At 51.8% G+C, this 26,193-nt stretch overlaps 1 protein-coding gene across 3 annotated transcripts; it reads right to left on the bottom strand.

The window, feature by feature from the left end:
• Positions 1-437: 437 nt before the first annotated feature.
• On the bottom strand, positions 438-26,138 carry CABP1 (calcium binding protein 1). Of its 3 annotated transcripts, none has more exons than XM_055404701.2 (7): positions 25,485-26,138; positions 13,020-13,196; positions 9,799-9,829; positions 9,406-9,549; positions 7,345-7,454; positions 6,971-7,118; positions 438-864 (listed from the first exon to the last, which is right to left on the bottom strand). In XM_055404701.2, the coding sequence occupies exons 1-7, from the start codon at positions 26,136-26,138 to the stop codon at positions 839-841; spliced, it is 1,290 nt and encodes a 429-aa protein (XP_055260676.1). In that variant the 3' UTR covers positions 438-838. The 3 variants fall into 3 exon arrangements, with proteins under 3 accessions (XP_055260676.1, XP_088683969.1, XP_055260677.1); XM_088827843.1 differs by lacking the exon at positions 25,485-26,138 and adding an exon at positions 17,781-17,939; XM_055404702.2 differs by lacking the exon at positions 13,020-13,196.
• Between the last annotated feature and the right edge of the window lie 55 nt (positions 26,139-26,193).

The following is a 26,193-nucleotide window of genomic DNA, read 5'->3' as shown; positions in this document are numbered from 1 at the left end:
GCATTTTTCCTTAAAAGCAGGATCACAATTTGTAATCACATATGGATGTGATTATCTCCTGTCTGTCTCCCCAGTCAGTGTGAAAGCTCCAGGGAGGCGGGAAGTGAGGCAGACCCTGTTCCAGGGCTTGAGCAAGCCATATCCAGTCTCCTTTCCTTACAGAACTTGACTCTGTTTGGGGCAGCGGTGTGTTCAGCTACATCTGTATATGCCCCAGTCTCCCTTTCAGTGAAAGGTACCAGGTTCTGGCTTCTGAGATGAGTGTGGAAGAGGCCGGGGACCTCATGGAACTCAACACAAGGTGAGTGCAGGGAGGCTTTTCAGCCAGTTCCTGTGTGCAGCTGGTACTCAGGAAATGCACGTATCATCTACCCAGGCAGGAGAAGCAAAGAACCCCCAGAGCCACCTTCCTCTTGGAAATATTTTTATTGGTTCTGAGATAACAGGGCTGAGGCGAGCTGGAACGGGCACAGAGCTAAGGAAGGTGGTGAGAGGCTCTGCCCTGGGGCAGACATGCTGTGTGGGCCCCCCCACCCCAGCCAGCGGCAGCTGGGTCCGTGGCACTCGGCGCCCGGCCTGACCTCTGCTGGCCTGGCACCAGGCCTCCTCGTTGGCGGGCGCCCCCCCTTTCCAGTTGCAGGAGTCGTGAGTCTTTTTCACAGTGCGGAGGGGTGGGGGTCCGGGGTGGGCACCTCCCCGGGGTGCAGGCAGGCCCCGTCCGCCAGTACATCCTGGGCTCTGGGCGGTGGCGGCAGCGGCAGCGGCAGGGTGAGGCGAGCTCAGGCTCTTCTTCTCCTGCCCCGCGGAGCTTGGCGGTCCTGGAGGGGCCCTGGCGGCCTCAGCGGGACATCATCCGGACGAACTCTGAGGTGGGGGTGGAGGGGAAAGCAGCAGTCAGGGTCCAGGACACCGCCCACACCTTCCTCAGATCGGTGCCTCCCTTCCCCGTCTGTGGCCACCGCCTCTGACTGGTGTTGGTCTCCAGTGTCCATCCAGCATGTGTTTTTTTGGTCTCGCCCACCGCGTGGCATGCAGGATCTTAGTTCCTGACCAGGGATTGAACCCAGACCCCCTGCAGTGGGAGCATGGAATCCTAGCCGCCTGGACCACCAGGGAGAAGTCCCCCATCCAGCATCTTCCAATCCCTCTTCTTTGCAGCAGCCAGCAGGATCTTTCTATCTGTGTGACCCCTTTCAAACCTCTCATGGTCCCCTCAGGACAACGGGCACAACCCCAAGGCCTTACTGTTCTGGCCCCAGCTGACAGCTCCAGCCTCACCTGTCACTACTCACCCACCACCACCAAGTTCAACTCCATGGATCCCCGTGTCGGCACCTCAGGTGGAGCTGACTCTCCCCTCCCCTCCCCTCTTAGCTTTCCTGAAACCTGTCCCGCTCCCTTCTCTTTTAAATAGACTTTGTTTTTTAGAGCAGTTTTAGGTTCACAGCAAAATTGAGTAAGAAGTCCAGATTTTTCCATCTACCCCTGCCTCTATATACACACACATACACACACAGCCTCCTCCATCACCAACATCCCCGAGCAGAATAGGATGTTGCTTACAGATGAACCTATGTTGACTCATCATTATTACCCCACGTCCATGGTTACATTACGATTTATCCTTGGTGTTGAAGACTCTCTGTGTGTGTGCGTGTACTAAGTCACTTCAGTCGTGTCCAACTCTGTATGACCCTATAGACTGTAGTCCCCCAGGCTTCTCTGTCCATGAGGATTCTCTAGGCAAGAATACTGGAGTGGGTTGCCATGTCCTCCTCCAGGGGATCTTCCCCAACCAGGGATCGAACCCGCGTCTCTGAGTCTCCTGCATTAGCAAGCAGGTTCTTTACCACTAGCACCACCTGGGAAGGCCTGGAGGCTCTATGGGTTTGGACAAATGTATAATGACATGTATCCCTATTAGAGTATCACACAGAATAGTTTTACTTGCCTAAAAGTCCTCTGTGTTTCCCCCTATTCATCCCTCCTGCCACAAACAACTCCTGGCAACCACTAATCTTTTCACTGTCTCCGGGCTCCATAGTTTTGCCTTTTCCTGAATGTCACATCGTTGGAATCACAGAGTACACAACGTTTTCAGATTTTCTTTCGCTTACTGTGCATTTAAGTTTCTTCCATGTCTTTTTATCACTTGATAGAGATTTCTTTTACAATGCTGCATAATATTCCATTGCTTGGGTATACCATAGTTGTATTTACGTATTCACCTAGTGAAGGGCATATTGGTTGTTTCCAAATTTTGGCAATTATAAGTAAGGCTGCTATAAACAGTAAATCTGTAGGTTTTTGTGTTTTCGATTCCATAGGGCAAATATCTCTTCCTTCTTTTTCATCTGGTGACTCCTACTTATCTCTTAGGGCTCTGCTTACTTACAGCCTCCTCCAGGAAGCCTTCCTTAATCCTTGCCACTTTGGCAAAGGTGTCCCCACTGTATGCAACAGCCTGCTGTACTTCCCCCCAAATGGCATGGACTATACAGTCAGCTTCTTTTCCTCGCTGGTCATGGGCTCCTCAAGGTGGGGATCAGGTCTTGGCACACAGCTGGTGTACAACACATGCTGCTAGAATGAATGGGAGACACTGGGCTTTCAGGGAAGAGCTGTCATCTGTGGGGGTCACTACCTGGACTCGGGGTACCTGAAATGTTCGGCTCTGGTGGTAGCCAAGCCTCTCCACTGCCACACTCTCCTGACCTTGAAGATCAAGATGAAGATCTGGGACCTTGAAGGCCCCAGAAAAGGCCTCCCAGCCTTTGTGTTCTGGACATATTCACAGTCTAGCTCATGTTTATCTTGCCTTTCTGCTCAGCATGCAAGTTTATGGATTGTAGAATCAGTGTTTTGCTGTGTTTTTTCCCCCTGTATCCCATGGTGCTTCGGATGGTGTCATGAACAGTGTAATGTATGGAATGGTTGAGATTCCAGGCCTGTTTATGACACAGCTCTGCTTCTCTGTAAGAGAAGCAAGTTATATTACTTCTCTGAGGCTCAGTTTACTCATTTGTAACATGAGGTAATGATAGTGCAGTCCCTGGAGTCATTGTAAAAATTAAATGGGATAATATATGTAAAGTTACTTAGTACAGTGACTGGTACATAATAAATGTTCAGTTCAGTTCAGTCGCTCAGTCGTGTCCGACTCTTTGTGACTCCATGTACTACAGCATGCCAGGCTTCCCTGTCCTTTACCAACTCCTGGAGCTTGCTCAAACTCATGTCCATTGAGTTGGTGATGCCATCCAACCATCTCATCCTCTGTCATCCCCTTCTCCTCCTGCCTTCAACCTTTCCCAGCATCAGGATCTTTTCCAGTGAGTCAGTTCTTCATATCAGGTGGCCAAAGTATTGGAGCTTCAGCTTCAGCATCAGTACTTCCAATGGATATTCAGGACTGATCTTCTTTAGGATGGACTGGTTGGATCTCCTTGCAGTCCAAGGGACTCTCAAGAGTCTCTTTCAACACCACAGTTCAAAAGCATCAATTCTTTGGCACTCAGCTTTCTTTGTGATCCAACTCTCACATCCATACATGACTACTGGAAAAGCCACAGCTTTGAATAGATGGACCTTTGTAGGCAAAGTAATGTCTCTGCTTTTTAATATGCTGTCTAGATTGGTGTTGGAGAAGACTCTTGAGAGTCCCTTGGACTGCAAGGAGATCCAACCAGTCCATTCTAAAGGAGATCAGTCCTGGGTGTTCATTGGAAGAACTGATGCTAAAACTGAAGATCCAATACTTTGGCCACCTCATGCGAAGAGTTGACTCACTGGAAAAGACTCTGATGCTGGGAGGGATTGGGGGCAGGAGGAGACGGGGACGACAGAGAATGAAATGGCTGTATGGCATCACCGACTCGATGGACGTGAGTTTGAGTGAACTCTGGGAGTTGGTGATGGACAGGGAGGCCTAGCGTGCTGTGATTAATGGGGTTGCAAAGAGTCGGACACGACTGAGCAACTGAACTGAACTGAACTGAGGTTGGTCATAGATTTTCTTCCAAGGAGCAAGCGTCTTTTAATTCTTTGGCTGCAGTAACCATCTGCAGTGATTTTGGAGCCCAAGAAAAGAAAGTCTGTCACTGTTTCCATTGTTTCCCCATCTATTTGCCATGAAGTGATGGGACCAGATGCCGTGATCTTCGTTTTTTGAATGTTGAGTTTTAAGCCAGCTTTTTCACTCTCCTCTTTCACTTTCATCAAGAGGCTCTTTAGTTTCTGCCATAAGGATGGCATCATCTGCGTATCTAAGGTTGTTGATATTTCTCCCGGAAATCTTGATTCCAGCTTGAACTTTATCCAGCCTGGTATTTCACATGATGTACTCTGCTTAGAAGTTAAATAAACAGGGTGACAACATACAGCCTTGACGTACTCTTTCCCCAATTTGGAACCAGTCTGTTGTTCCATGTCTAGCTTTAATTGTTGCTTCTTGACCTGCATACAGATTTCTCAGGAGGCAGGTAAGGTGGTCTGGTATTCCCATCTCTTTCAGGATTTTTCACAGTTTGTTGTAATCCACACAGTCAAAGGCTTTAGCCTAGTCAATAAAGCAGAAGTAGATGTTTTTTTGGAACTCTGTTGCTTTTTCCATGATCCAACAGATGTTGGCAATTTGATCTCTGGTTCCTCTGCCTTTTCTAAATCCAGCTTGAATATCTGGAAGTTCATGGTTCATGTACTATTGAAGCCTGGCTTGGAGAATTTTGAGCATTACTTTGCTAGCGTGTGAAATGAGTATAATTGTGTGGTAGTTTGAACATTCTTTGGCATTATCTTTCTCTGGGATTGGAATGAAAATTGACCTTTTCCAGTCCTGTGGCCACTGCTGAGTTTTCCAGATTTGCTGGTATATTGAGTGGAGCACTTTCACAGCATCATCTTTTAGGATCTGAAATAGCTCAGCTGGAATTCCATCACCTCCACTAGTTTTGTTCATAGTGATGCTTCCTAAGACCCACTTGACTTCACACACCAGGATGTCTGGCTCTAACTGAGTGATCACACCATCATGGTTATCTGGGTCATGGAGACCTTTTTTGTATAGTTCTTCTGTGTATTCTTGCCACCTCTTCTTAATATCTCCTGCTTCTGTTAGGTCCATACCATTTCTGTCCTTTATTGTGTCCATCTTTGCATGAAATGTTCCCTTGGGATCTAATTTTGTTTAAGAGATCTCTAGTGTTTCCCATTCTATTATTTTCCTCTATTTCTTTGCATTGATCACTGAGGAAAGTTTTTTTTAATCTCTCCTTGCTATTCTTTGGAACTCTGCATTCAAATGGGTATATCTTTCCTTTTCTCCTTTGCCTTTTGCTTCTCTTCTTTTCTCAGCTATTTGTAAGGCCTCTTCAGACAACCATTTTGCTTTTTTGCATTTCTTTTTCTTGAAAATGGTCTTGATCACTACCTCCTGTACAATGTCACGAACCTCTGTTCAAGTTCTTCAGTCACTCTGTCTATCTGATCTAATTCCTTGAATCTACTTGTTACCTCCACTATATATAATCGTAAGGGATCTGATTTACATCATACCTGAATGGTCTAGTGGCTTTTCCTACTTTCTTCAATGTAAGTCTGAATTTTGCAATAAGGAGTTCATGTTCTGAGCCACAGTCAGCTCCCAGTCTTGTTTTTGCTGACTGCATAGAGCATGTACAGTTAGAGATGATCACTAATTATGATTATTACTATTTTAAAAATACTTTCGGGCTTCCCTGGTGGCTCAGAGGTTAAAGCGTCTGCCTCCAATGCGGGAGACGTGGGTTCGATCCCTGGGTCGGGAAGATCCCCTGGAGGAGGAAACAGTAACCCACTCCAGTATTCTTGCCTGGAGAATCCCGTGGACGGAGAAGGCTGGTAGGCTACTGTCCACAGGGTCGCATAGAGTCAGACACTACTGAGCAACGGAACGGAACTGAAAAATACTTTCACTGAGCATTCGCTATGTGTCAGGTACTGAGTTCTGTGGGAATCTCAGAGATAAAGAAAGTAGGGCTCCTCTTTTCTCCAAAAGTTCAGAATTGATGGAGATATAACTAGCGCTTAAGGGCCAGTGTGAAGAACGAGGGTAAGCCTGAGGTGCTGTGAAAGCCCAGAAAAGAGGAAGCTCAGTCTGGGGACCAAGGGAAGTGGCCCCACTGCTGGGTCTTAAAGATGGAACAGACTTTAGCCCCAGTGAAGAACAGAATACAAAGCATCCTGACAAAAAGAACAGTGTAATCAAATGAGAGCCTGGCAGGCTTTTGGATCACCTATGGTTTTAAGGTGGAGTGTGAGTGAAGGAATGGTGAAAGCTGTGGCCAGAGAGGTGAGTTGTGGATAGATCTTAAGGGGTCTGAGTGTCAGGTTGAGGAATGTGGTGTTCAGAAAATACCTCCATGGATGGATACAGGAGAAGGTGGACCAATAGACTTGGAAAGAGATGGGTGGGGCAGAGGGACACAGGAGTGGACAGATGGATCATTAGATGGATACAGATGGGGAAAGGACTGTGCAGACAACTGACAGATCAATGGAAGTATGGGTGGAGATACAGGCGGATGGGTAGAGAATAAATGTGTGAGTGAATGTGGAGAGTTACAGAGGCATGGATAGGCGGGAGGAGGTACCCGGGTAGATGGAGGCGTGGGCGCATGTGCAGAAGAATGCACAGATGCCTGGCCACAGGCATGATTCTAAGGATAATTATCTGGAGATCTGTTAGTGGATAAACAGGCACCTGGCAGAAACAGGACAGACAGATGAACACGTGGAAAGAGAAACCTGGAAAGATGGATGGATGGAGGGTGTAGGAACAGACAATGGTTAGAGGGGTGGAAGGACGGGAGGGTAAGGGGATGGAAAGCTGGGGTGGACCGATGACTGCATGATGGACACGCATGTGGAGGGGTGCCCTCTGTGGGTGCCTACTCCTGTCTTGGTTCTTCTTCCACTCTCGAGACCCGCCTACCTTCAAAGTCCACTCGTCCATCCCCATTGAGGTCCACATCCCGGATAATCTCTTCTATGTCTCGGTGTCCCACCTGATGGCCCAGGAGTTTCCTCATGGCCTCTCGTAACTCACTGGTGCTTATCTCCCCATCACCATTGGTGTCAAACTAGAGAGGGCACGAAGGAGGGAAGAGTAGCTACAACAGAAAGACTGTCAGAAGCAGATCCCAAGGTTGAACCCCTTCCTCAGCGTCATTGTTCCCCCCCCTTCCCCAGAGCGCCTCTCTGTCCAAGCTTCTTCCCCTGGGGTGGGATCCGAAGGTCCAGTTTCCTTTTAGGTTGGGAATTCTAACAAGTCCCCCCGCCCCTGCCTGTCCACTGTCCACCACTTACCTCTCGGAAGGCATCTCGCAGTTCCTTTACTCCAATCATATCTGCCGTTTCCGCCAGGAGTTTAGGTCCCATTAGCTCCACAAAGTCATCAAAATCCACGTGGCCACCCACTGGGGACAGAAGAACAGGCTGGGTCATCCATCTAGCCGCTGCCCACCTCTAACCAGACAACCAGGGGAGCTGCCAGCCCTTCCTGACCTTCCCCGCGACAGGCCCAGGGTAAAAGCAGAGGCTGAGCGAGGACAGAGGCATGACCATGGACAGGGGGGTCACCACAAAGCAGCTCAGAGGAGCAGCTGGGGCTAACCAAGGGAACAAGTCAGGAACTGGACAGGGGTACAGAGGGGAGAAAGAAACACGAGGTCACAGAGATAGGCGGAGAATTTCAGAGCAGGAGCGAGACAGAGACAAACGCGCAGAAAGAGAGGGAAGCGGCAGTCGTGAGCGCCCGGCCCACTCGCCCACTTGCCCCGCTCTCTCCCTCACTGTGCAAGTGGGACTCACCTCCCAATCAGCCTTCAGAGGGTGGAAATATGGAGAGCTGCCCCCGGGGCCTGCTCACAACACTTTCAGCCAGTGACTGAGCTGGGGGTAGAAATACCCAGCCCGAGAGACAGCTCCGCAGTGGGCCTTCGACACCAGCCCCCTAAGCTCCGTCACCCGCAGGGGCAGCCCCTCGAGTGCCTTCCACCTTGGCGCCCTGTCTTCACCCTCCCGCCTCCCTACTCTCTACCGACTTTGCCTTTCCCCTCCTAAGTAAGCTCCACACTCAAACCCTTGTCTCCTGGTCTGCTCCTGGGAGAACCCAAAGGGAGACAGAGGAAAACGTAATAACGATAGCGTCCTCTGTTCAACTCTTACTGAGCGCCAGGTATTGATTATCGGACTGTTTAGAATATCCTCTAGGGACTCCTTTCCTGGTGCTCCAGTGGTTGGGAGTCCCGCCGGCCAACACAGGGGACACGATCCCTGGTCTGGGAAGGTCCCACCTGCCGTGGGGCAGCTGAGCCGTGTGCACGACTACTGAAGCTCGCGCTCCGGAGCCCGCACTCTGCAACAGAAGCCACCACGGTGAGAGGCCCACACGCCGCAGCCAGAGAGCAGCCCCTGCTCAACGCAGCGAGAGTCTGCGCACAGCAACAAAGACCCAACACGGCCAAAACAAATAAACAAGCTTTTAAAAAATAAAATACGTCCCCTAAAGAGAAACAGGCTCACAGATACAGAAAACAAACCAGCAGTCACCAGTGAGGAGAAGGGGTGTTGGGGGAGCGGCAACATAGAGGCTGGGGATTAAGAGATGTCAACTACTCTGTGTAAAATAAAAAAGCCACAGGGATATATTGTACAGCACAGGGAATAGAGCCAATGTTTTACAATAACTTGAAACACAGTATAATCTATAAAAATTCTGAATCACTATGTTGTACACCTGAAACTAATATATTACTGTAAATCAACCATACTTCAACTTAAAAAAAAAACAAATGCCCAGAATAGGCAAATCTGCTTAGAAAAAATGTAGATTAATGGTTTCCCAGGGCTGGGAAGGGACTTGGGGGTGATGGCAAAGTGGTATAGGACTTCTTTGGTGGAGGGGACATGAAAATATTTTAAAGTTGATTGGGGTGATAGTTGCACAACTCTGAATATACTAAAACATACTGAATTCTATACTTTAATTCCCCAACTGGGGATCAAACCCATGCACCCTGCAGTGAGAACAAGGAGTCCTAACCACTGGACCCACACAGAAGTCCCTGAAGGGAATGCTTTAAGTGAGTCAAATTATGATATATGAATTATATCTCAATAAAGCGGTTTCCCCCAAAAATAAATGAATAAATAAGCCAAGAAAAAACAATAAATAAACATACCCCCAGTTAACTCCCCGTTCCACCCCTCATTTTACAGGTGAAGAAACTGAGGCACAGGGAGGGTAAGTGGTTTGCCTGCAGGTCAGAGAGCTAGGAAGAAGGGGGAGCTCAGAACTTGAACCCAGGCAGAGGACAGCAAGGGTGAGGCCGGGGAGGGAAGGGGGTGCCTGGCGGAGGGACTCACAGTTCATGTTGATCTGCTGAGACAGCTCGATGAGCTCCATCTCGGTGGGCATGTAGCCCATGGTGCGCATACAGTTACCCAGGTCCCGGCAGTTGATGTAGCCATCCTTGTCCTTGTCAAATTCTCTGAAGGCCTCCCTGAGCTCTGGGGAAGAGAAGGAAGATGGACGTGGTGTGGGGGGAGGACCCGCAGAGCCTCCGGGGCAGAGGCGGCCCTGAGGGGCCCACTGACTCATGCATTCCTCCAACGCCGGCTCCCCAGAGGATGCCCGGCCCTGCACCAGGCTCTGTTCACAGGAAGCTGAGATGTCTCTGTCCCTCTTCCCACCCACTTCCCTCCCCTCATCTTCCTGGATGGCTGAGCAGCACCCTCCTCTAAGAGGCCAGGTCTCACCTTCAATCTCCTCTGGCCGCAGAGATCTGTCCTGAAACAAAAGAACATGTGCCATGAGCAGCCAGGAGGGGCCTGGAAGTCATCCAGTGCCCAGGTGAGGGCTGTCCCAGTGGCAGCAGGCACTGGCTGGGAGGTGATGGGCAGCAATGGAGGTGTGCCTGGACCATGTCCTGGAGGGGAAAAGTGCAGCCCTACCCGTCCCACAACATGGGAGAGGCCAGGGAGCCAGAAGCCTCTTCCAACCTGGGCCCAGAACCTCTGCACCCCTAACTCCTTATTCCAGACACAAGCATGTGGTCAGGGAACAGAGCTGATTTGGCCAAAACCTGTAAATAAAATAGGGTTATTGGGAGGATCCCAACAGGCAGAAGAGGGCTCTACTCAATAAAACCAAGGGCTTCCCCAGTGGCTCAGCTGGTAAAGAACCCGCCTGCCAGTGCAGGGACACAAGAGACGCTGGTTCAATCCTTGGGTCGGGAAGATCCCCTGGAGAAGGAAATGGCAACTCACTCCAATATTCTTGCCTGGAAAATTCTATGGTCAGAGGAGCCTGGAGGGCTACAGTCCATGGGGTCGCAAAGAGTCGGACACGATTGAGCACGCACACACACACACACACCCAATGAAACCAGGAAGAGTGGGGGAGAAGAAACCAGGGGCTGAGCGGGGGGCAACGGGAGAAGCAAGAGGCTGGGAGAGAGAAAGTGGGGTCCAGACAGACACACGAGAGGGAGGAAGAGAAGGAGCAGAGGGAGTGGAGGCAGGATTAGGACTGCGCCCTGCTTCCTGGGCACCGCCCCACCTTCTCCAGTTGGGCCCCCATTGCAGACCTCGCCCCATCACAGGACACAGCATAGGACCCTGGGGGCTGCCAGCGCCTCTGGTGGCTGCCAGGGTCCAAAGCACACGTCTCCAGCCTCATGCAGTGCCCAGGTCTCCTTGGGGAGTCAAGGAAGCCCCAGGGTGAGGTATACGAACAGATGGTAGAGAAGTCTCCAAAGAGCAGGCCCGGAGGGAGCAGGGGGCAGGCTCCGCTGGTGATGTGCCAGCTGCCCCAGGCCTGCCCAGGAGGGAAACAGACTGGCATGAAATAGATGCGGTGCCCAGCTGGACATGCTTAGCAGGCTCCAAAACTGGTCCACGGGGCTCATCCTGCCCATATGTCACAGCTCCCTGCCCAAAGGGGCAGGGTGTGCCCGCCCTGAGGAAGCGCACACCAGGGGAGGGTAAACCAGTCAGGGACACAGACATGTTGGCGTGCCATAGCTATGCACACAGGCTGTTCTAGCCCACTGGTCCAGGGCAGGTGAGAAGCTGCTGCCCACCTGCTCTAAACTGGCCCCAGGGCAAGGGATCCCAGTGCCAGAAAACCTGGGAATCTTCTAGAAAGGGGCTGTTGAGCAACATTTTGCAGGACCACCAGCTGCACAGGAAGGACTCGGCTCTCGGAGGGGGCTGGACATGGCAGGACCATGCTGAGAGTGTACATGAGCTTAGCACGAGGAGCCTGCAGGCTCCCAGGTCCTGCTAGCAGCATTGCTAGCTGAAGCTGTCTGTCTCTGTGAGATGATTGTAAGGACTTCCACTTAAAAAGCCTGTCACCATGCACACAGAGGGGTTGTCACTCTCTCTAACACCTACCTATTCCTACCTCTATCACCCACTAGCTGTTCTTAGTCAGACTGGGATCTTGAGTGACCACAAAGGGTGCTTTTCACAATGCCTGGTACCCCCCATAAGTGAAAGCGTCAGTGAGAATATGCATGTACACACACATGCAGGGTATGCTCACTGGGACAGGTGACAAGTCCCTTCCCACCCTGCAGCCTCTCACAACTCCAGGATCAGCTCTGCAACCCCCTCCCTGCTTCTTGTAAACCCAGAACCAGGGTGCAGAAAAGCCAGTATCCCTTGGCGTGTGCCTGTGGCCGGAGCTGGTCCGGCTGAGTCCTGGTGGCTGGACCCTGAATCACACGCTCCCCGAATCACACGCTCCCCAGGGCAGAGTGGCGGGGGATGTGGAGCAGAGCCAGGGATGCTCACTGACATGACAGGGAAACCACGAACACCGATTCGGGGGGTCAGGTGGGAACAGAGCCCACCACAGTCCTCACTCCCCAACTTATGCAGTCGAGGGATGAGTTTGGCCTCTAAAGTCAGATGGACTCAAGGATAAAGCCGGGATCTGCTGCTTCCTAGATGTAGGACCTTGGACAGGTCACTTCCACTGTATGAGCCACAGATTCCTCATCTGTAAAATGGGTTAATACCAGAAACCACCTTACAAGGTCTTTGTTAGCATCTGTGAGGCAAGATACATAAAGTGTTTAGCAGGTGGCATTCAATAAACCCCGGAGAAGGAAATGATAACCCACTCCAGTATTCTTCCCTGGGAAATCCCATGGACAGAGGAGCCTGGCGGGCTACAGTCCATCAGGTCGCAAGAGTTGGACACAACTTAGCAACTCAACCACCACCATTCAATAAACCTACCAGTGTTTGAATCTGTAACATCATCAGTACCCTCCTCTCTGTGACTGTTCAGATACGTACGAGAGGCCCTCCAAGGCAGTGACCACATGTGATTATTTAAATTGGAACTGGAATCAAAGAAAATTAATAATCTACTTCCTCAGTCACACTAGCCACACTTCAAGAGCTAGTGGCTACTGTGGAGGGCCGTACTGATTGGAGAAATGTTTCTATCATCATAGAAAGTTCTAGTGGTTGGTGCCGTGTATTCAGTACTGTTGTTCAGAACACAGGGGGCCCTTGAGGCAGGCTCCCTGAGTCTGAATCCTACCGTTAATGCCCACCAGCTGTTACTTTGAGCATATTACACTCTCCAACTGAATTTCTTCATCTGCAGAAGGGGAGGATAATAGTACCTACCTCTTGGGGTTGCTCTGAGGCTTAAGCACCAAAGCACTGAGCACAGTGCCTGGCACATATTAAGTGCTCAAAAAAACAAAAAACCCCCAAACCCCAAACAATACTATAGCTGCTGTTATTATTTTTTTGCTGGTGGATGTGGACTCACCAGGGCTCTGCAGCCATGAGTGGGACACTCTGGGGGTAAGGTTCACAAGCTGAGGGCGTGAGGTGCGTCTGCCGGGGGATGCACACCACTGTGTACAGAGCCCCTCTTCTTCCCAGAACCTCCTTCCTCACGCCCCGTGAAGCCAAGTCGAACGCGGCTCCACCGGGGCCAACTTACGTACAGGCTGCCTGTTCTCCGCGAAGCCCTTACGCAGAAAGATGCAGGCCGGGCCCAGCAGGTTGTGCATGACCGCGCAGTTCTGAGCCAGCATCAGGAGTGGTCCGGGGAGCTCGCCGCTGGCTGCCAGGCCCTCCTCGCTTGTCTGCACCACCGTGTAGCTGGTCTCCTCCTGGCGCATCTTCAGCCAGCACCAAGCAAATACAAAACAGAGGCAAGGTGTCACCTCTCTGGCCTAGCTGAGTCCTCCGGGCCCCAGCCTGGCTCACAGTCCTAGAAGGGGCCCTTCTCAAGAGAAGACCTTGAGAGGCAAACACCAGGGTGCAGAGAGCCCTCGGATGCATGGCGAACAGGCGGCAAACTGGTCCAACGGATGGAGTCCCGGATCTTTGGCTGAAACGGATGCTCCAAGGAGAGCTGGGTGTGATACCCACTGTGCGGCACACCTGCAGACACACACACACACACGTGCACAGAAACACACCCTCGTGTGCAAACAGAAGCTCAGAGAGAGGAGCAGGCAGAAGGAGGCTTCTGTTCATTCAGGGAATAATGTCCTTTCCCAAGATGCTCCCAACATCCCAGCACAATCCTCAGGGTTAAGTTCCCCAACGGACCTCTGATCCTACCCCTGCTGGAACCCACTGGAGGGTAGCGAGGACCATCAGAGCTGGCAGCAGAGCATGGGCTCAGCTAGTCTGCGAGATCAGAGGTTGCCGACACAGGGGCCATGGCAAACAGAAATAAAGCAGGCAGGTGTGAGAGGCGGGGCCTGGGTAAGATGGATGCTCTGGGTCCCCTCTGAAGTGACAGCATGACATAACTCCAGCCTGGTGTTGCCAGACCTTCCGATTTAAAGCACTGGGTGGGCTAAACAAAGCACTTCTGTGGGTCAGCTTCCACCCAGCTTGCGGCCTCAAGACAGCTTGCTGTCTCCCATCAGCAATCCTCCTCGTCCCTCCCACCTTCGCTGGCTCCATGCCTGGTCCAGGGACCTCTGGAGGCTGAGGCAGGGGCCCTCTGTGCTGACCAAATATAGCCGTACTCCCTGGACCCGGCCAACCCATCCTCCTCCCTGATGGTCCCCATGCAGCTATAAAAAGTCAGCACTGCCCACAGACCGTCCCCTTAGGACAATAGCAGCGTCCAGACACAACATTCTCTCCTAGCCCAGCCTCCCCACCAGGATGCCCAACATCCCCCTAGGTCGGGGTGGTCTGCCTTCAGCCCCCAGCTCAGATGCCTCCACCCCCAGAGTGAGGAGCTGGAGCCAAACCTTCCAAGGAAAGAGCAGTGAAAACTTAGAGGGCTGCCTCTGTCCAAGGACCCCAGAGTTGCATGTCCCACACATCCATTCTGCTGCATCCTCTTCCTGCCAGTTCCCTCCAGCTCCAAGGAGGTCACACTCAGGAGAAGATGCTAAGGCCTGAGGGGTAGCCTGTCCTCCCACGTGGACAAGTGGAGCAATCTCCCATATCTCAGCCTATCCTCATGTTCCTTCTCCTCAAAGCCCCACAGTGTGGGGCTGCAGTCTAGACTCTTGTCCAACTTCTAAGCTTCTTCCAGGCCTAGAGAGGAAGGAGCAATATTCTGGTTCCTATAAGGGCAAGCAACCACACAGACCCAAGGTACGGGACCTCAGTGCAAGGCTCGAGTCCAGGGAGTGCAATAAGGGTCACCCTGGGTAGTCTTAGAACTTGAGGGGTGATCAGGGTCCATTCTGGTTTGATGACCAAAAGAGGTTCAGAGCCTCGGCCACACTCACACAGGCTGCAGGGACCTGGCTAGAGCGAGGGAAGGCCCAGAGAGACCTTCTGGACAGAGGGAGACAGGGAGTCAACTGTGGTTAAGCCCTAGGAAATAATCTCGGGAGATATTTGCAGAGAATCAGCCTTTTTGTTTCTGGCTAACTCTCACTCACTTGGCTAAGCTCAGCACACCCAGGAGGAGGAGGCAGCAGGCGGCAGGGAACTCAGAGAGGAGCTTGAGTGTAACTGGCTTTGGACTCACACAGTCTTGGGGACAAATTCTGGCTCTGCCACTTGCTCGCTGTGTGACCTTGGGCAGGCCACTTCACCTCTCTGGGCTCTGGTTTCCTTCTCTGTCCAATGAGGGGTGATCAGGGCCACTCACAGGATTCTGTGAGAGGCACATGAGCCGTTGCGCAGTGCCTAGAGCATGGCGAGAGCTGAATATGTGGAGTTGCCATGGTGATGACAATGATGATGACAACGATGATGACGATGATGATGATGATGCAACTTGAGAGATGCTGGGTGCCAGAAGGCATTTACTTCTGGCTGCAGAAGAAGTGGGAGAATATTTGCCAATCAGGAAAGAAGTGAGGAGGACAGAGAAAAATTTGCTCCCACGAAGCAAGAACCAGCAATGGTTGGGGAATTTCCACTGCATCTCTTGATCTTAACCCAGTCTGGCACCCAGTTGCCCCAGGAGGCTGCTGTTCTTCCCTGGCCAGTGATGGTACCTGACAGCCCGGTCCTGCCCAGCTCAGAGTCTGGAGGAGGCCGCCTCTCTCCATCACCAACTCCTGGTCACCACTCAGGAAGCCAAATGGGCAGAGGCCCATGGGCTGACAATGTTTCCTGGCACCAAGGGGACATCTCCTGAGTGTGGCAGGGCAACAGGAGGAACCAGCACGCCTCCTGACCTAACAGCTTTCTAACAACACAAGCCAGCCAAGACCGTGCTCCCCCTCATCGAAGGTATTCACGAAGGAGGAGTTGAGTGAGGAAGCACTTGATGTGCTGGGAGAGGGCACTGCCCAGCGAGTGGGAATTTAGACTAAGATGACCTGTAAGGTCAGGTTCACGAATCTATGAATAACATTTCTGACAGCAAGAGACAGAGAGACAGGTAAAATTAAAAACAAAACCCCCACTCTGGATTCACGCAGATCAGGGTTTACATCTCAGCCCTGCTCCCAGTCAGCTGTGGCACCTCAGGAACACTCTTATCTTTGAGTCTCGTTCCTTTCTCTAGAAAATAGCCAAGAGAACCACTCAGTGGAAAAGAGCAAATGAGATAACAGATGTTGGAGATCTTGTAGATATCCAGGAAAAAGCAATGTTTACTATTATTTTTTTAAAAAACAAAACTGAATTCAATACCTATTATGATTTTTGCCTTATTCCATGGACTCAAAACCTCTCCTATTTCCTTTTCCTCATCCCTTTTCTCAGAAAATTATGATTATGATTGTGATGATATGATTTTATGATTGAGAATCATAAAATTATGATTATGATGCTATTAACACTAGCTAACATATACTGAGTACTGCATCCCAGGCAGTGATCCCAGCTCTTTCTTTAGGCCCCACAATCACCTTAGGAGGTAGAGGTTAGTATTTCCACTTGATAGACAAGGGAACTGAGACCCAGCAGGGGTCAATAATTTATCCAAGTTCACATGACTAGAAAGAGGAGACTTAAGAAGTCTGAGTCATGGGCGGGGTAGGACAGGAGGACAGCTCTTGTTCTTGAGTTCACCTCTTGAAGGTCTGGACAGAACTCAGGGAAAGGGCATTCGCCCGATGGTCCTCTAGACTAATTCAGATCCATTTCTACTTCTCTGCAACAGTGTGGAGGCCACGTCTGATGCAAAGAACTCTCCTTTAAGATGACAGATGACTGGGGGTGGGGATGTGCACAGAAGAAACAGTCAACCCTCAGAAAGATCCAAGGAACAGCGAAGATTAAAAGGAGTTTGATGTGAGCAGCTTAGCTAAATGAGGAAGAAGATGAGCAGAAAAGCCTGCAATGTCCTAAATTGAGGTCTGTCAAACTAACAGAGGGGGTAGGAAGGCGTTGGGGGTGGAGGAGCCATTAGCTAACCTGAGACCTTGGATAAGTCACTTAACCTGAGTGTCAATCAAGTTCCTTTTCTGGAAAATGAAAGAATTGGAGGAAACCATCCCTCATATTTCTTCTTCCTTTACGAAATGTCTATGGATTTCTTCTACGGCCTGACTACAGAGGGCCAGAAATACAGGCAGAGCCCACCTAAAGCAAGATCCTACAGACATAAGCCCAGGCTTGCAGGAAAGATGCTTTGAAGGTGATTATTTGCTTTCCAAAAGGGATTCTTGCAAAAGGATATTATCCTGGTGTATAAGCAATGCATCCACTACAGAACGCAATTGACAGACACCTTTGTTGTATACTCCATTTCTCGATGGAAACAACCCTGGGGCCCTGAGACAGACTGGTCCTATTTGTGAGCCTCTGACTCAAGAATTCTCAAGGGTAGAAGGGGATGTCCGGCTTGTTTCCTCTCAGTAACAATGGGATCTACTTCAAAACCCACAACTCTGAAGAACTTAGAGACCACCAGAGAGGATCAGAGTCCCTCAGAGGAGATGAGCAAACCCCTCCTCTACCTCTGGGAAAGAACCAGCAGCGCATGGTCAAAGTCCAGCTTAACCCTCTTCTCATCCTGCGTATCCCGAGACAGTCTGTCCATGCACATCCTAAGGACCCTACACGGTTTCTTTCCTAAATCTTATGTAAATTTCCAAACACAGGCCCCCATGCAGCTCTAAGTCCCAACTTCAGCTCACAGCCCCGGACACAGACAACTGTGATAGGAGGGAATGCAGAGGCAGGAACGGGGAAGCGGCCCTAGACAGAACCCACAGGAAGGGAAGCTAGCTTCAGACGTCCACCCTCTCCACCCCCAACCTCTGCGACAGATGGCAGGATGCCCCAATCTCCCACCCCAGGTCTTAAGAACTCCAGAAACATACCTTCCTTGAGAGATTTCTCAGTGGAGACTTGACACAGTTGCCCATCCTAAGCTGAGACAGCCCCTCTCAGGATCCCTGGGTCCATGAAGGAGGCTCCCGGGGGCTAAGAGACCTGAGTCCCGGTCCCTGCCAACCCCAGCCTCCCTCTGCCTGCGCCGTGCTTCCTCCAAGACCGGCTGAGCCCTCTCTCCTGCGCGCGTGCTCTCTTACTCGTCTGCCTGTTCCTGCTCCCTGATTTTTTTTTTTTTTTTTTTTGGTGGATTGTGTGTGTGTTCGTGTGTGTGGGTTTAACTTTCTGGACACTTTCTTAAGGAGATGAAGGCAGGAGGGGAGAGTGCAGGCACAGAGAAAATCGCCTGGAGAGCCGATGGCAGAGGGCAGCCGAGCTGGATAAGGCTGCGGGATCAGCTACATGAGATTACAGCCGAGTCCTCTCCCGGTTCACTCCCCTTCCCTCTGCCCCTCCTCTCCCGCTGTCAAATCTGTAGGGAGATTGCCTCGGGGAGGGGAGCCCAGAATGGCAGCTGCGGCTGGGAATTAGGCCAGCAGACCCAGAAGGGGAAGCAGGCTAGTTTGGGCCCCCAAATCCACGCGGCCTCGCAGCTCCCAACCGTGTGTGTGCAGTCCCCCTCTCTCTCTCACGCACACATGCACTCAGGGACGAGCAGGCATCTTAATCGCCCCCGGCCATCGCAGCTAGATCGAGAGATGGCGGCTCCAGTCGAGGCCCTGGAGATCTTGTGACGACTCTCCATCACGCTCCATTTTTCACACTTGCCTCCTCACTGGAATGGGATGAGAAGCACAGTTGAGCCAACAGCAGTTCCTTCCGCTGGCTCCCTTCACCGTGTGCGGTCTTTCTGACCCGGGGGAAATCAAGAGCTGGCCCCGAGGGGATCCTGACGGAGGCAGTGCTGGCCCAGCAGGCGTGAGCCAGCGAGGGCGACGAACCTTCTCCCAAACCCTCGGCCTGACCCTAATAAAGCATCTTTCATCGGCTTCCTCGGGGCGCAGAGCAGAGGCCGCCCTTTGCAAAGGGGTCGTCACGGTCCTATGAATGGAACTTTTTAGGTAGCCGGCACGTCCTCGTCCCTCCGGGTTCCAGCTTTGATATGAATTCATCTCAAGCTTCAGATGTCACCATCGAGACCTACAGCCCGGAGCCAGATGACCCAGGAGAGTCTGTATCCACGTTTCCCTGCACCCCTGCTTTTCCCAGCAGGGGGCACCAGAGACAGGCGGGGACGCCAAGCTTCTTCTGGGCCCTGATGCAAAAACCCTTCCGCGCACCGCTCTAAGAATTTCAGTCCAGAGAGAGTCCTTTCGCAGGAACTTTTTTTTTTTGGTCCAGTTTTGGGTGGCTGATCAGAGCTCCCGTTAGGGATATCCCCGTTAGGGATAGATGGGTGAGGGACGCTGACCAGAAGCTGCCACAATTTCCTGCCGGCTCCCAGGAAACTGGGAAGGCAGGTCCCTGGGTGGCTCTTGACAACCGTGCAGTGACGGCAATGGAATGGCTTAATCAGGGGAGTCATTCAGCAGCCTGGTTTGGCCTGGGGAGGGGGATATGGAGGAGGAGGGGCACCCCCTGAGGACACAAGAAGCCTGGGGTGGGGGAGAGGTTGTTGACATCTAAAGGGTAGGAAAGGGGAGTGAAGACACTTGTAGGTGGGGAGCTGGTATGGGAAGAGCCAACAAAAATGCCTTCTTCAAAGACCTGTTTCTTCGAAACAAAGCATGAAGGCAGGGTTGTGAGAAGTGCAATGAACTCAGATGAAAGGGGGGTCTGGAGGCCTAGGATGAGTCCTGGCTCTGCTGGCTTCTGAACACTCACCTGGCAGGGCTCAGTTTCACCTGGTTATAAGATGTGTGTGACATAGAACAGGTACTGGAATGAGGAATTATTAACATGGAAGGAGGAAGTATCATTTGTCCCATGTGCTTGGCTCTGGGAATATTGTAGGAACAAGATACATACAGTCCCTGCTTTTAGATTTGATCCCTAGGTCAGGAAGTTCCCCTGGAGAAGGGAATGGCAACTCATTCCAGTATTCTCGCCTGGCGAATTCCATGGACAGAGCAGCCTGGAGGGTTAGTCTGTGGGGTCACAAAGAGTCGGACACGACTGAGCAACTAACATTTTCACTTTCACTGCTTGCAGGGAGCTTACATTCTAGCAGGGGGGCAGGAGATACTAAAGAGCTATCAACTTACTGAATCACGGTTCAGGTCAATGCCATGAAGGGGAAACACAAACACTCTGAGAACGTGAGCCAGAGGTATCTGACTTAGTGAAGGGGGATCAGGAAAGACTTGCACACAAAATCTAGAATCTCTTTTGAAAAGCTAGAGCTTACCACGACCCCAGAGGGGAGATGAGTTAGGCTCCAGGTAAGGTACAAACCCAATTCGTATGAGCTAAATGGATGGATATATGAAAAGGCTGGACAGGGTGAAGCAGGCAGGTTCTCAGTGCTGGCTGCAGACTAGAATCACGGGGGAACTTCCCTGAAGATGCTGATGGAATGGGTGTAGGTGAGCCCCGGGCGCCGGTGTTGTTTAATACTCCAGATAATTCTAACCTCCAGCCAGTGTTGAGAACCACTGATCTAAAGAGTTCAGCATGCGGAGTTGGACAGACCTGAGTTCAAATCTTGCCCTGCTGCCTACCAACCATGTGACCTTGAGGACTTGTTCATCTTTCTGAGCATCGGTTTCTTTATTTATAAAACGGGTACTCTAATAACCCTTCCCTGGTAGGACATATGAGGAGTTAATGAGTTCACGCCTACAAAGGGCTTGGCACAGTGCCAAGCACCTGGAAGATACCCCTTCCCCTGCCCAGCAGCCTTGTCTAGCAGGGCCCCCACTAGGTCAGACCTGGTGACTCCTGCCCTCTGCAGGCCAGTCCATGGCACAGCACCCATTTGTCAACCTTAGGATATGCTTCTGTCCTTGCAGACAGGAGACAGGATTTTTCCCTCTATGGAAAAGTCCACCTAATTTGAAGAAATTCCATCCTTCTTTATCAGAGGGGGTGCCGACAGTAACCCGGGGGCTTAACGGAAGCAAGGGATTCAGGATTCAAACCCAGAGCTCACTTAAGCTATTTTAGGTTGGGTGGTGGTGGTTCTGCATGACAGGAGTAGCTACTGATCTTGATGAGGAAGATGGCTTGAACTTCAGCAGAAAATTTTATAAAGGGCTGAATTGTGGAGGCTTCCTTAAGGATCAAAGCACATCGCATGGCCCCCACCTTCCCATCACTATGCACTGTGGCAGCAGGCCTGGGCCTTTGGAAGGCACACTTAGAGTTCTGGAATGGGATAATAGGATCAGAGGGATGAGAAGGATAAACCCGTTGCTGATTATTCCTGATTAGGAGGGAGGCTGGCTTTGGGCCCTGAGCAGTCCTAACGCCAGCATTTGAACTTGGATGGCAGCCCAGTGTTAAGACACTTGGGGAAAGCTGGGTCGTAACCTGAGAGGTGCTTTGTGCACACTTCTGACAAACAGGAAACACACTTGTGTGACTTTCTACCAGCCGGTGTGGTGTGGCACTGGCAGACTGGAGAGAGACACAGCACGCACAGTCCTGCCTTTTACTTACTCTGGGACCTTTGGTCAACATACTTCCCCTCTCTTGAGCCTGTCTCTTCATCTCTAAAATGGGGGGAGATGATGCTACATTTCACAGTTTGCTATGGAGATAAGATAATGAGAAGCTGCTTTGGCCATTGTTTACTGGGCTCTAGACAGAGATCTAAAATGCCACTGTTGCTTCTGCAAAACCTACAAACTGACACCAAGACACTCCTATCATCCACAATCTATGTCAACCACAAACAGGCCTTCTCTTCCCCTTTCCCAGGCCCCAGAGAAAGGCCACAGGGGCTCCCAGCCCTCTAAGAGAGCAGTAGGAAGCGACCTGACTGGGAAGGAGTAAGTAATACACCCAAGCCGTCATCCTAGGCACACAGGCCTAGTGCACTTGAATCTGTTAGGACCCAAATTGTCATGGTCTGTCTCCCTCATCTTAACTATGGGAACGAAGAAACTCTGAAGTCCAGAGGCTGGAGATTCCCACCATTCATTCATTCATACATTAAATATCTTTGATCCTGTTATGCACAAAGCAGTTTAGGAATTGGGCTGGCCTACTCAAATCGGAAGAGGTGTCCCTATAGTTAGAGAAAGGGGAAGGATGAGATAGATCTATGGGTTTTATTCATATTTGCCTTCTCTAAAGAGGTGCTTCCTTCAAAACTTAAAATAAGGAACAGAAAGACTATTCTTTGGGTAGTTTTCTGGACTTGCCTGATGGTTCAGTGGTTAAGACTGTGTGCTTCCTATTGCAGGAGGTGCAGGTTCAATTCCTGGTGAGGGAACTAAAATCTCACATGCTGCACAGCCGAAAAAAAATTTTTTAATTAGTTTTCCAAGACCCAATGCCAAGAGTCGCCTGTTTTGAGTTACTTTCTGATACCACATCTTCTCTCTAGGCAGTTGGGCGGTGCGCTGTTAGCTGGCCACAAAGAGGATACCAGGGAAGGTCCTTGGTCGTTCAGCTCCTTCCTTTAGTGGCCTTCCTCACTTGGCTCAGAGACAGCTTTCAGACTACCTTATGCAGGCCCTCATTTTGACAATCACTCTATTAATAATAATAATAACATGAATGAAGCCCGAGCCCTTTTCCAGAACCCACTCTGAGCCAGGCGTTTGGTATCCTTAACCTTGTATAACCCTCATAAGAGTTCTGCAAGGTAGTTTTTGTTGTTGTTGTTGCTGTTGTTGTTAGTCTCATTTCTGGATGAAGAAACCCAGACCAGAGAGAGAAAATAACAGGCCCAAGGTCACAGCAATGGGAAGTGACATTGCTGGAGTAGGAATCTTCAGCTCTATCTCCCAACCTACCATTCCATGCCTTAGCCTCAAAACCACATGCTCTCCCTGCAGGCAGTAAGGATGCTCTGTGAGGTCACTGGGAGAACCCTAATTCCTGTTCCCCCTAGTGAGGGAGTCTATCTTGATACCCTCAGGGTCACTTTGGCCCCTGGCTCTCCCTGACTCTGTTACAAATGGAAACAAGTTCTGACACAGCCCTTGGTAGTAAATCAAAAACAACAACAATAATAATAACATCCATAGACCCTTGCTCTAGGCTAAGCTCTGTGTATATCTTCATATCCCCTTTAATTCACCCTCAAACCCACTGAGATACTGTGTGTGTGTATGTGTGTGTGTGTGTGTGCTCAGTCGTGTCTGACTCTTTGGGACCCTATGGATTGTAACCTGCCAGATTCCTCTGTTCATGGAATTTTCCAGGCAAGAATACGGGAGTGGGTTGTCATTTTCTTCTCCAGGGGATCTTCCCGACCCAGAGATTGAACCTGAGTCTCCTGCATTGGCAGACGGGTTCTTTACCACTGCACCACCTGAGATACTATGCTTATTCCAAATATGCAGACAAGGACACATAGGTTTACTGAGGTTAAGCGATTCACCAAAGGTTAAAAAAAAAAAGAACTTGGGAGACATGAAAAATATATTTCCCCAGGGCTATATTTTGCCCAAAGCAGATCCTATCTGAAAGTTTCTATATTCAGAACCTCATTTCCCTTCTCTTGGTTCTGACCTAAGGACAGAAATCTCCACGCAGAGAAAAGGGACAGAAAGACTAATTCTTGCAGGAGACTGGAGACTCTGACACAAAGTCCCAGGCCGGGTTTTGTTGTTGTCGCTGTTGTTGGAGCAGATGTCTTACAGCCATCAGCAGGAAGCCCAGACTGGATGCGCCCAGCTTTAAAGAGAAAGTCGGCAGCTCCAGAGGCAAGAGCTTCCACAAGGGGAGGTAGTAAATATTTGATGGGACCTTCCAACTCCTCCTGACTCAGGTGACCCTGGTGACATTTCAGAACACTGGACTGGAGAACAGCCTTCATTTCATGACTGAGAAAGTAGAAGAAAGAAAAGCACATGAGCTGAAGTGCTCTGTGCTCACAAATGGCCCAGGCAGGCAAATTCTGCAAGGTTGGAAAGAAAGGGCTCCTTTTCTAGGAATGAAGTTGAATCACTGACAAACTAAATAACCAGAAAGTGTGTGATCCTCAATGGCCTACCCTTCCAAGCTTCTAGACTGCTAATCTCCAAGACAGTCAGGGCCCTGCTACCCTCTCTACTTTCATCTCCATACTGCCCAGCAAACGCCTGGGCAAAATAGGTGATCAAAAAATACTTGATAAATGCAACCAACAGTTGTCACCGATTCAACTGGCACAGTATCCCTTTCGCAAGCCAGCCCACTCCTGCCCTAACACCTGACACCCCCTCAGTCATACAGAAGCCACCGCAGTCAACACAGTGCTGCACTGTCACAGCTCTGCATCCACATCTCTACTCTGGAAAAACTGTTTCCAACTGCCTCAACTAACGAGGGCTCTTGGCAGGAACAAAGCCAGACTGCTGCCCTATCACACCACCACCGCAGCCCCGCGCAACCCGAGCCTACGTGCAGCCGCCTTCATGTCAGACCTCCACCGGCATCAGCCGCAGCGGAGTAGTATTTTGAAAAGGAACTGTGCACATCTGAAGCAAAACACACACGGCCTCCTTGGAGTTCTGATCCAGCCTGACAAGCCAGGAGCTTGAAACGGCTTCTTTACGCTACACCCCAGCACAGAAACGCACAGGCCCGCCCCCACCCTCCATCCCCCACACACCATGCAAACACTCTGATCACATCTATGCATTACGTCCCTCCTCGGCTGCCGCAGAACGGTGTCCACGCTGTGCCAACGAGTTCGACTTAATTATGGACTTGGAACTAGAGGAAATCCTGGCTTCGCTCGGGAGTTCACAGGTCCCTTTCTGCTGAGCCTCTCTCCCCAGCAGCACGGCCTCAAACTGTAGATCTGGATTATGACTAAGGGGCCATATCTAAAGGGCAGGTGCCCAGTTGCTTGGGCTCTTGAGAGAAAAGAAACAAAACGAGTCACTCGTGACCCCTTAGCGACCTTTCTGACCCTAGAATGCATACTAACTCAGACTAGGATTCTCTGGGTGTTCTTCTATGCCCCACAACTCGACAACTGCCCGCTGCCATCCTTGTGGCATTCCTAGATGACAACCTCCTTGAAATACCCTCAAAGTTCCAGTTTGAGCCATAGTTCTTACCCTCCATATCTACCCACACACTTCTCTTTTCTCATATTTTTAGTTCTCCTAACTTTTCCCAGGTCTTTGGGGCCACCACAGGCAATGGCTAAGGTCCCTCATCACCTGACAAGGCTGTGTACCCCAAACTCTCTTGACCCCCAGACTCCATGCTCATTCATTGGTCTTCTCGGTCAGAGGCCAAAAGAGTGGGTTTGGCGCTACCTGCTCGGAGCACCCCTCCTTGACCCCTGCAAATTTCCAGGCGGTTTGTGGAGGTCGCTCCCTTCCAAGACTGGCCCGTTCGGGCAGATGGAGGGAGTCTAAGCGGTGGTGCCTGGCCCGGAAGAGGCCCGGAGCGTGGACAGCGCACAGGGTGCTGAATCAGGCACGGGGGAGGAGGAGGCGCGCGGAATAGGGCGCCAGGCGGCGGGAGGACCAGAGGAGCGTGACCTGGGGGGCCGCGGGCAGCGGGAGGAGGGCCGTGGGCGCGCAGCCGCGGCAGGGTCCCGAGCGCTTCTCCAGGGAGCGGGTGGGAGGCGCGGCCCTTACCTGGCCGAAGGCGGAGCTGAGCATGGGGCGCAGCTGGTGGAGGAACGGGTCTGCCTCGGACGCAGCGGCTGGAGCGGAGTCCCCGCGACCCGGGGCTCGCAGTGAGCCCCGGAGGCCAAGCGCCGGGGACAGACCCCGTTCCTCCCCATCCCGCCCGCGGGCCGGCGGCAACGGCGACGGCGGCGAAGGTCGGGACGCCGCGGCCGGCGGCGCCTCCCGGGGCCTGCAGTGCGCCTGGGGGAGCCCGCGCCGGCTCCCCCGTGCGCCCTCCTCTCTCGGCGCCGGCCGGCACAGGGGCCTCCGCGAACTGGGGTCCCCGGACGGCGACGGCGTGCCAGGGCAGGGGCCGGGCAGCCGGCGACTGGGCAGCACTGGCTCCCGGGCAGGGCCGTGGCGGGGAGCCCGGCTGCCCCCGCTCGCCGCCGCCGCCGCCGCCTTCAGCAGAGACGTCTTGGACTCGCTTTTGGCGATGTGCGAGCTCATCGCGGCGGGGCCCGCGCTCGCATGGCCCGGCGGGGGCGGCGCGGGGCGGCGCGGCGCTGGGCCCCCGGCGGGCAGAGAGCGGGGCGCCCGGCGGGAGCCGAGCCCGAGGACGCGCTGGAGGCGGGCGCCGTCCCCCGGCCGCTTAAATGCGGCCCCGTCGCCGCCGCCCATGTGACAGCGCAGCCTCTACGCCCGGAGCCCCGAGCTCCCCGGCGGCTGGCGGTGC

The sequence above is a fragment of the Moschus berezovskii genome, chromosome 19, assembly GCF_049115385.1.
Source record: "Moschus berezovskii isolate FMDL1 chromosome 19, NW_MosBer_1.0, whole genome shotgun sequence".
NCBI lineage: Eukaryota > Metazoa > Chordata > Mammalia > Artiodactyla > Moschidae > Moschus > Moschus berezovskii.
Note: the sequence above shows the minus strand (reverse complement) of the source record. Positions and strands in the feature narration are given on the sequence as shown.